The sequence below is a fragment of the Liolophura sinensis genome, chromosome 4 (genome assembly GCF_032854445.1).
Source record: "Liolophura sinensis isolate JHLJ2023 chromosome 4, CUHK_Ljap_v2, whole genome shotgun sequence".
NCBI classification, from domain to species: Eukaryota; Metazoa; Mollusca; class Polyplacophora; order Chitonida; family Chitonidae; genus Liolophura; species Liolophura sinensis.
The window spans coordinates 17,078,804-17,090,212 of record NC_088298.1 but is presented as its reverse complement, the minus strand read 5'-3'; the positions used below and the strand labels follow the sequence as shown (position 1 = coordinate 17,090,212).

At 41.0% G+C, this 11,409-nt stretch overlaps 1 protein-coding gene across 1 annotated transcript; it reads right to left on the bottom strand.

The window, feature by feature from the left end:
* Positions 1-7,573: 7,573 nt before the first annotated feature.
* LOC135464834 (melanopsin-like) lies at positions 7,574-10,248 on the bottom strand. The gene has a single exon (XM_064742403.1). The coding sequence runs from the start codon at positions 9,797-9,799 to the stop codon at positions 8,756-8,758; it is 1,044 nt and encodes a 347-aa protein (XP_064598473.1). The 5' UTR covers positions 9,800-10,248; the 3' UTR covers positions 7,574-8,755.
* Between the last annotated feature and the right edge of the window lie 1,161 nt (positions 10,249-11,409).

The window sequence follows — 11,409 nt, the reverse complement described above, 5'->3', positions numbered from 1 at the left end:
TAGTAATTTAATCCTGAATGATATGCGCTCATCGGATTTTGTTGTGCACTCTGTAATTTGTGCCAAATGACGGGACACTCTCCTTTAAACCAGGTGCCAGTTTCAGGTTCAAAATAATAGACATTTTTCATATCTTCTCCGTTAGTTTGAAATGCATGAAAGAATGAATCTTATTATTATTATTATTATTATTAGCGTCATTAACTAGAAGGGACTATTAGAGGGACTGGCTTGGATGCATGGAGCAACTATAAAAATGAAATATTAAAATCCACAAATCCACAAGAGATCTCGTCAAGACTTGATATACTTAACAAGGCTTAATATATGATTGGTGTATATAAATATAAAAATAACAACGTATATATAATTATACAATGACTGGATTAAATATAAATATCTATTCCTCTCGATATGTATATATGTATTATGTTTGTGTGTAAGTACCTGTGCTTGGGATTTTACGTCGTACTTAGCAATTTTCAGTCACATGACGGCGAGGAGTCATTAGGTGTGTGTTGAGTACAGTACGAGTTCATGTCGCCAATATGACACCATGCAGACATGACACCCCCATCCAGTCACGTTATACTGACATCGGGGCAATCAGTTCTGTGATATTAGGGTATGTTAAATAAGGGAGGACATACAGTACACATATGATAGAATGACCGGGCCTGTCGGATCGACAGAAAGACCTGTGGTTAAGGTGACAAAATTAGCAGGTAGTGAAAACTTTAGTCACCGAAAATGACGCCTTATGACAAGCGTGATGTTGTATGCCAGGCACGGCCTTCCTCTCAGAGTATTATCTTACGATGACTATCTGTATTTGCACAGTGCAGGCAATTCGTCCTCCGTTTTTCTTTGTAGGCTCTACGTTATCTTTGTCCCTGACGTTGGTTTTGGGCCATCATTGGCAGCAAGAAATTTTGTCCAGCATAATGTCACAGCACTCTCGTACTAGAAACCACCTTATAGTCTTTCATCAGACATGAACTTTACGTTAGTGTTTTCTTTGTCTTTAAAACAGGCTGACGTACGGGCGGATTGTCAGGCATCTCAAGACTATTCATTTATTCATTTGGTGGTTCACGCCGTACTCAAGAATATTTCATTTATACGACGACTGTCAACATTATGCGAGTCCAGGGAAACCCACGACCGGAGAGGTAGACATCAACACCTTCCTATGTACGATCGGAGAGGCAGGCACCAACGCCTTCCTACGTGCCATCGGGATAGAAACGTAATAAAGCCAGCAAGAGCTAGAATCATACACTGACAATGCTAATCACTGTATTCATGCCATCGTAATTCAATATCTCATGTATCTTGCTACGTCTTTTCTGGAAGTATACTGTACCCATATTTATAACACCGTTTAGTCCTACTATTTACATTATATCCCTTTTATGACCCACTTACTAAGCCGATATATATAGTCTCAATGTGAACAGAATATTTTACTATACATATACTGAACTGCATTGAGAACGCATCAGATCTAAAAAGTGAAATTGACGCTGAACCAAATTTTAATTGGCGTTGGCTGCTTATTACATTCACACTCAGTTAAGTCAGTTACGCATTAGTAATGAAAAGTGTCATTGGAAGTACCCAATGTTAATGTATGGGAAATAGAACAAACAAGAGGTCCAAAGATAAAGGCAGGACAGGGTAGGATGCCCCTCTGTTTGTAATGCATCCCATACAACGTCTTCTCATGGACACTATCAGTATCTGGATAACAGCTTGTGGTATCCTTCGCCACTCCCATTGTAGGACTAATGCGAGATCTCCAAAGTTGACGATTTGGTGGCGACCCGCAATGCGCTATCTCAGATAGTCCCACACGTGTTTGATGGGTGATATATTTATTTATTTATTTGTTTGATTGGTGTTTTACGCCGTACTCAAGAATATTTCACTTATATGACGGCGGTCAGCATTATGGTAGGTGGAAACCGGGCAGAGCTGAGGTTGCTGAGAGACTTTCCCACTTACGGCCGGAGAGGAAGCCAGCATGAGCTGGACTTGAACTCACAGCGACCGCATTGGTGAGAGACTCCTTGGTCATTACGCTGCGCTAGTGCGCTAACCAACCGAGCCACGGAGGCCCCTTGATGGGTGGTAGATCGGGAGATATGGCAGGTCATGACATAACAGGTACATTCTTCTGTGACAGAAAGCCCATAGAAGTAGGTGCTGTATGTGCTCTGGTGTTGTCCCGCAGAAAAGTATGCAACTCTTGGTGTGGACAGAAACAAGGTATAACGCGACGTCTTAAAAGGGCATTCCTGTAATAAACACGACCAGTGTATGCATGAAGCTGTGTTCTGTGATTGAAAGTGATACCGCCACAAACCATCACGCTTCCGCTGACACATCAATCAGTTCGTACAACACAATCACCAAGACACTGTTCACCACCGCGACGCCAGAGACGTATGCGTCCTTCCGCGTTCCTGCGGTGAAATTCGTCAGAGAAGAGAACGCTATGTCAGCGTCGGAGTAACCATTGTCTGCTCAGTCTTGTGATGTACTGTGGTCACACCCAAACTTTGCTGCTATGGGGGTCATAATACAGGTTTAAATTAATTTTTACTCATACTGGTGTAAGCTATTTTTTACCCACGCAGGTTGGAACTATTTTGTACCCATACGCATTAAAACCATTCTCTACTCATGCAGGTTGAGACTATTCTCTACTCATGCAGATTAGAACTATTCTGTACCCATACGCGTTAAAGCTATTCTTTGCTCATGCAAGTTGGAACTATTTTCTTAACCGCGCAGTTGAAACCATTTTCTACTCATGCAGGTTGAAACTATTTTCTACTCATGCAGGTTGAAACTATTCTCCACTCATGCACGTTGAAACTATTTTCTACCCACACAGGTTAAAACTATTCTCTACTCATGCAGATGGGAACTATTTTCTTAACCATGCAGGTTAAAACCATTTTGTACTCATGCAGGTTGGAACTATTTTCTACCCATACGCGTTAAAGCTATTCTCTGCTCATGCAGGTTGGAACTATTGTCTTAACCACGCAGTTGAAACCATTTTCTACCCATACGGGTTAAAACTGTTCTCTACTCATGCAGAGTGAAACTATTTTGTACGCATGCAGACTGAAACTATTTTGTGCCCATATGCGTTGAAGCTATTTTCTACTCATGCAGGCTGGATTTATTTTCTTAACCATGCAGGCTGAAACTATTTCTGACCCATGCAGACTGAAACTATTTCTGACCCATGCAGACTAAAACTATTTTCTACCCATACAGGTTGGAACTATTTTCTACTTATGCAGGTTGGAACTATTTTCTTAACCATCCAGGTTGAAACTATTTTCTTAACCATGCAGGTTGGAACTATTTTCTTAACCATGCAGGTTGAAAGCATTTTGTACTCATGCAGGTTGAAACTATTTTGTACTCATTTGCATTGAAGCTATTCTCTACTCATGCTGGTTGGAACTATTTTCTTAACCATGCAGTTGAAACCATTTTCTATTCATGCATGTTAAAACTATTTTGTACCCATGCACACTGAAACTACTTTCTACTCATGCAGGTTAAAACTATTTTCCACTCACGCATGATTAAACTATTTTCTCCCCATACAGGTTGAAAGTATTCCCTGCTCATGCACGTTGAAACTATGTTTCCACTCATGCAGGTTGAAATTATTTTCTGCCCATACAGGTTAAAACTATTCTCTTCTCATGCAGGATGAAATTATATTTCACTCATGCAGGTTTAAACTGTTTTCTACCCATACGCTTTAAGTCTTCTCTACTCATACAGGTTGGAACAATTTTCTTAACCATGTAGGTCGAAACCATTTGCTACTCATGCAGGTTGGAACTATTTTGTGCCCATGAATGTTAAAACTAGTTAGTGCAGGTTAAAACTATTTTCTACCCATGCAGGTTGAAACTTTTTCTTAACAATACGTACAGTGGTTGAAACTATTTTCTACTCATGCAGGTTGAGCGGACATCAGTTCAGTCTTTAATACCTGGGTGGAAATGAGTTCAGTCTTACATGAGTGCAAATGGCTTCAGTCTTACATGGGTGGAAATGAGTTTAACCTTACTTGGGTGGAAATGAGTTTAGTGTTACCTGGGTGGGAATCAGTTCAGTCATACATGGGTGGAAATTAGTCCAGTCTTTAATACCTGCGTGAAAATCCGTTTTCTACCCATATAGGTGGAAATTATTTTCTACTCGTTCAAGTTAAACCTATTTTTTACCCATACAGGTGGAAACTGTTTCCTTAATCATGCAGGTTGAAACCATTTTCCACCCATACAGACTAAAACAATGTTCTACCCATGCAGGTTGGGTGGATATAAGTTCAGTCTTTCATACCTGGATGGGAATCAGTTGAGTCTTACTCGGATGTATATCAGTTCAGTCTTCCCTGGGTAGAAATCATTTAAGTCTTACATGGGTGTAAATTGGTTCAATATAACCTGGGTGGAAGTCAGTTCAATGTAACCTGGGTGGAAATGAGTTCAGTCTTACGTGGGTGGAAATCAGACCAGTCTTACCTTCAGTTTTACATGAGTGGAAATGACCTCCATATTTTTCTGAATGTTTAAAGACGATCTCCAGTTCTGAGAGAAACTGAGCTTAACTTTTTATATTTTTACAAAGGAAATGAGTGGAAACCATTGGTTCTAAAATAATTTACAAAGAACCACACCATTTAGCGTCCTTAACAATCACGCTATCGGTACCGACGCAGTGATCTGATGTGGGGAGAAGATATTTCTGAAGTGACGTCAAATCGGGCAGGTTTTGCAGCAGTGGTATGAAGAGCGTTTTAGTGTACTTACGGTCTTTTGTAAGCTCAACAAAAATATACACGCACGAAATAATTTCATAACAGAGTGGTCGGTAATCACAATTCACAGAGCTCAGAACCGAGTGTGTCCACCGTTAGCATCCAAAAGAGGGATCGGCGTATAAGCCGATCAGAACTTCGGTCTGTCGCTCCGGGATTCGGTCTGATCGAATTGATATTCCGGTACCTAGTTTTTATTTTGTTGAAATTATTCTGGGAGTATACATAATAACTATAACTCTGGTACACTCCAAAACGTATTCTGTTAAAATTTACAGAAAGTCTGTTGAGTAATGACAGAATGTATTCTGTTTTCATAACACAATCTTTCAGCTGTTGCAAACTGTTTCTCCCACTTAATCGTGTTTGTAGTATAGCAACAAGTATCGATAATTTTTCAAGAATCGCGCGGTATTATTTCAAGCTAATAATGAAAAGACGTTACATCACAATTAACGTCTTTCTTGCCGGCCGAGCCGCATTATTTGCATAGTTGAGAAAATGATAGGCAGCATGGTTGATCTTTCGTGCTCGTGTTACATGAAGTTTTAGCGGAACAATGTTGGGGCTTTTAGCCAATGGGAGTCCAGTCCGTTGAACTTGAGCATAAACTGGGTGTGTAAGGTTATAGATAGTGACTCGGCCTATGAACAGTCATGCGGGAAAGTAAATCTGAATTGATTGAAACGTACATATAATCTGTCACCTCGAGATATCTAACATGCTCATAATCAAAATGCCAAAAGTAAGACCCACCAGTTCACCTAATTACATACTCTGTTTTGCGGTTCATATTTGTGCCTAAGAGAATTGATGAGGCCACTCTGCCTTTTTTCACACTGGCAACATTTGGTGTATTTGAAATGAAAGTGAAGAACGGACCTGTTAGAAAATAAATTTCACATTGATAAGAATCGAATTAGGCCTTTCATATATAACACTCTTATAATCGGTTAGAAAAATGAGTGACGTCACAACAAACGTTTAAAGCCGTCGAAACGGAGAAGGTTGTATGATCTTCACGGATAGCTCAGTGGGATATTGAAAAGTCTTTTGTGTTCGTGCGTTCGAATCTCGCTCTACCGTACACCCAATCAAAGGCGCACTCAAACGGTACAACCATCAGCCATCACCATTCAAACCACAAACTAGAAAGTTTGGATTCTTGTATATAAACAAATGGGCAGACAGTAGGGCGACGTCACAGCAAACGTTTAAGTCCAATTAATTAAATATGTGCGTTATGTTTAACAAAACAATCGGCTGCAATAAATACATTCAGATAACGGACTTTCTGCTAAATCTAAATGAGCACTTTTTTGAAAGTATTAAATACACTGTGACAAGATTATCATGGATCAGCATACAGGAATGCAATCATGGGATAACAAATTTCGTTTAAGGGCAACATAAAGCTCATAAGACTTCTAAACAAAAACTGTCAGCCGGTGACAAAATGAGTTTCTATATATGTAGGTCTATATACGCTCTGTTCAATGTACTAGTCATCCGGCAACAAAGTACATTATGATGACAAATTTATCCCCCCCCCTTCCCCCGATAACACAGTTGGTAGAGCGTCCGCTTCGGGACCGGTAGATCCAGGATCAATCCTTGATCGAGTCACACCTAAGACTTTAAAAGAGGAAGTTGTCACTTCCTCGCTTGTCGTTCAGCATGTCGTATCAGTATAATGGCTCGGGCGGGGCAACTTACTTACCTTCGGTAAGTCCTCTCAGTGAAGCAGCACTAAATAAAAGAGCGGTGGAAATCCGTCCTGCAACAAGGAGGTACATGCACCCTAAGGATTCCTTCGTCGTCATATGACTGAAAAATTGTTGAGTACGACGTTAAACCCCAAGCACTCACTCACTCACTCACTCACCCCCCCCCCCACCCCCACCAATTTTGCTTAAACCACAGCGCTAGGGGCATGTAATTTGGTACTATTTAAGCATTTACATAAACAGAATAAAAATGAAAGCTAACTGAGGTAAATTGAGAGGAGGCCGTTTTTCACCGGATACATTTCACCATTTACCAATTGTCACACTGTCTTCGCTGCTCTGGTTTTACTTTCTATGCTGTAAGTCTTTAATATTCAGTTTACTACAGATCTTGTATTTCATGCTTAAGGGAAGCACAAAAAGCACTGGGGAGGGAGGAAACCGGGAAAACCTACTACCACCGCAGATTGTTACAAGACCTTCCCACGTAGGGCCAGAGAGGAAACCAGCAAGAGCTGAACTTAAACTCACAACAACCGCATTGGTAAGAGGCCCCCGAGTCAATGCGCTTGACTGCCGTGCTAAGCATCTCGCCACGAAGGTGTCTGGGTTAATAGCTTTGAGACACAAGCGGAGATAAATCTGACGACATGCAGAAAACGTAACATTTGCTGATCAAGTGCGTTTGTGGACCGGGTGTATTTAATTTTCGCATGCTTTATAACCAGTTACTTGTGATCATTTTTTTCACTTCAGTGTCAGGTTTAAAGATTAAGTGAAAAGATATAGGCCTACCATAAAAGAAAAAGAAAAGAGCAAAGATATCCCCCTTCAAAAAAAAATAGAAAAAGAATGTGGCATATTTTTTAACACCTTAATAACCCCTTGGTTTATGCATATTTTCAGTCGATGGTCGGAAATACTCGGCTATGGCGTCGTAAATATAATGGGAAGACGGGACCAATTTAGAGCCCTCCCATTTACAGCTATCACGATTGACGTCACTACAGTAGGCTACTTAAATTCCGGACTGACAGCTGGGCCATAGAAAAACTGAAGTTGAATGCTATTTCTACGCGCTAAGAGGAAAACCGAGAAGCCGTTTTTTTCGTGCTGTATGTTAGGCCATTCCGTATTAAGAAATATAAACCAAGCGTTTCATGTATCCTTGAAATGTACTTACGCACATATTTGCACAAATCTGTTTGTCTTAAAACTGTGTCATTGTCGTAATGGGATCTGAGCGTGATTAAGAGGATAACAGACAGTGTGAGTGTCACTGCCAGTAAGGATATAAAAGATTTTGTTCCATGTTCACTTTGCGTTAAAAGTTTTACCCAAGGTTTGGTACCAGTTTCGTTTGTTGTACACGTATTATAATGCAACATGAAAAATCGGCGTTTGTAAAAACTAGGTTGATTTGATTGGTGCTTTACGCCGTACTGGAGAATATTCTACTTACGCGTCGGCGGCCAGCATTATGGTGGGAAGAAACTGGGTCGTGCCCCAGAGAAACCCACGATCATTCGCAGGTTTGGACATCATGTGTTGTGGAAGATCATTCCATGGTTTGGTAATTATGTATCTGAAACTGTTTATGCCGTGCGTTTTATACAGTACTGAGGAGTTCACGAGGCCGAGTGGTGGCGCCGCGTAATGATTCACGAGCCTCTCACCAAATGCTGTCGCTCGAAGGTCAATTCCAGCTGGTTTCCTCTCCGGTCGTACGTGGGAAGGTCACCAGCAACCTGTGGATGACCGTGGGTTGCGATAAAATATAAATAAATAATTCAACTCAGACTCGATGGAATTCCAGCAAATATCTGAGATTATAATGTGCCCGTTTATTGTTTACAATAACTTGAACTGTTATTATATACTGTTTTGAAAGTCTCACTTGCAATCAGTCCCAGGCGTTTGAGTTGATTAATAGTAACATTTTATTCCTAGATAAGTTGGGGTGTAAAAAATGGGGTGTCTCATATGGAATTTTTGCAGTGCAGAGTAAATGTGCAGTTGTCCACAACCTCGGCCGCCATCTACGTGAAATGCATTCTGGCATGTATCTCATATTATGAGATAATATTATGCCTAATTACGCTGTACAGTATCACACTAAGCAGATATATCACACATCACACATCAATATCACACATCAATTTTACAGTTAGCGAAGAGATCGAAGTCGTGACCAGGTTGACTGAAATAGTTCCTTTACCTCCTTGCGGAACGGAGCATCCAGGCACAAGTAAACGAAAAAATTACTAACAAAAGTTATTTCATACATCATGGACAATACGATGCCCAAATTCTTTGCATGTTTAAAGAAGCCCAACAATAATGGAATGTGTGCAGTAAAATACACAAATGTCAATGTAAACATGACAACAGCAATTGAGATTTGTTCCTGTTGGAAGTCTGCGAGTTGCCTCCCCTTATCAGCAGTATTAGCAGAAGCATCAGGTGTGGTCGAATCGCCAGCATTCGACAGACTCGACTCTGTGTCACTGTTAGGCCTGTGACTAGTTTCTTCTAGCGTGGAGTCCAGAACGTGCTGTTTTGAACCGTACTTCAGGTAAAGAACCACACCGAAGATTGCGGAATATATGAGAATGGAAACAACACCGACTATCATGAAAATAGCCACAATAAAGTTATGAAAAAGTATAATGGATTCCTCTGATATTGTTGTCCCATCGGAGGTGCAGTAACCGTTGTTGACTCTGTACGCTAGCGTGGGAAAAATGGACACCGATAGTGAGTAGACGCCAACGACAACAATAGCGATGAAAGCTCGTCTGTGATAAGTGGCTTGGACATGACCGACGCAGACGCATGCGCATCGATCTAAAGCAATCAGCAGCAAGGAAGGCGTGCTGAAACAATGCGTGACATTTGTAAAGAAGTGAAAGCACTTACATACGAAATTTGAGGAAGTAGCGAACCACTGAGCTTCGAGAGCAATAGCGAAAGGTAGGTAGAGACAGCAAGAGATCAGGTCGATGACAGCGAGCGATAGTATCGCGATGACATACGTTAGCCGTTCGCCCCGATTGCCAAAGACGTACAGGACTAAGGAGTTACCGGTCACTCCCACCAGTAAAAGGATAGACTGCATCCCGATGAGGGTGTGCATGTCAGAAATACTGGGCAACCCCTGTGGGCCTTCCCCACCTTCTTCGAAAAAAGTTTCGTTCTCCGATGATGCCATGGCGTGTATCTGTGTAAAAGCAAGGAAAGGCGAAGATAAACCAATATAAATTAGATGAAAGTTTGAAAAGTAAAGGAAAAGGCAACTCTAGAGGAAATGTACATATGCATTGATAAAATATCTCAAAGTTTGAAAACCATAACTTTTTTTCATCTTCTGGAGATCTGGGATCAAATCCGGGTTGATTTATACCAAGAACGAAAAATGTTACTTTTGCTTCCTTGCTTGGCATTCAGCACTGAGAGGTTAGAGCATAATGTAACTATGTGGGGTGCCATATGAGTGACAAACTGCAAAATGTACGACGTAAAACGCCAACAGTGCCGAAGAGTTATATTTTGCTGAGATTGGCGAGATGAATCGTGTGAATGGGTAGAAATCCAAAGCTCCGTAATGTTATAAATTTTAATCAATCAGGCGTGAGTTATTTCTATAACCTGAGAACGCAGTAATTTCTACTGACGTCACGGGAATCCTCTCATACCTTTTACATATACGTACGTCGGAGACGTCTCACATAATATTTAAATTGCATACTTTTTTGTGTGTGATGTTCCATAACCGAGATGCCCCAGATAAGTGAGGTAAGCAACATCGCGAGGTAGGCAACATCAAAAGTGCCGCCATGTAATGAGTTTTAACCAATCAGGCACACGTTCTTTCTATCATGCCAGAAAGGCGTGCCCTTTAGCCATAGCCGGTTTCCCGGAATACATGTAGATAGCAAGACTGGACAGGATTTTGACATGGATACGAATGAAGAGTGGAAAGCGTGTTTGTATCAATACAGAGATGGGTGGGACATAGCTCTGAGATCGCCTGTTACCAGATTAGATTCCACATTTTCTAAATGTTCAACAGATCTCGGTTGGACAGAATTTTGATGAGGAAAGAAATCAGGATAGGACAATATTTTATCAAGACAGGGATATAAATCAAGACTTCACAATATTTTGATGGAAATACTATAATCAATATTGGGCCGTATTCTGATACGAAAAGACAACTGCATATAGACATGTAGGACAGGGATGTTGAGGCAGATTTTGTAAGGTTTTGACCGGAACAAAAAACTCAAGATTGGGCCTATTGTGATGGGAGTATAAAACTAAATAGACTGATTGAGTGATTGCTTGGGGTTTAACGTTTTTCAGTCATATGACGACGAAGGAGTCCTTCAATGGTGTGTAATGTGGCCCCTTGCTGCAGAACGGATTTCCACCGCTCTTTTATCCAGCGCTGCTTTATTGAGACGCCTTACCGAAGGCAAGTAAGCCGCCCCGCCCGAGCCATTATACTGATACGGGCCAACGAGTCGTTGCACTTTCCCTTTCATGCTGAACGCCAAGCGTAACATCCTCTTTTACTGTCTTAGGTTTGACTCTACCCAGGAATGACCCTGGGTCTACCCCTCCCGAAGGTGACGCACTAGCGACTGTGCTATCGGGGCCAGGAAAACTAAATAGAACAGAGTTGTTTATGAATATTTGGTAAGATTTTAGCATGAATGAAACAAAAATTGGACAGTATTTTGATAGGCTTAGGAATAGAAATCAAAACTGGACATTCAGGATTTTAAAATATACCTAATGCAGTGGGGATACTTGGAC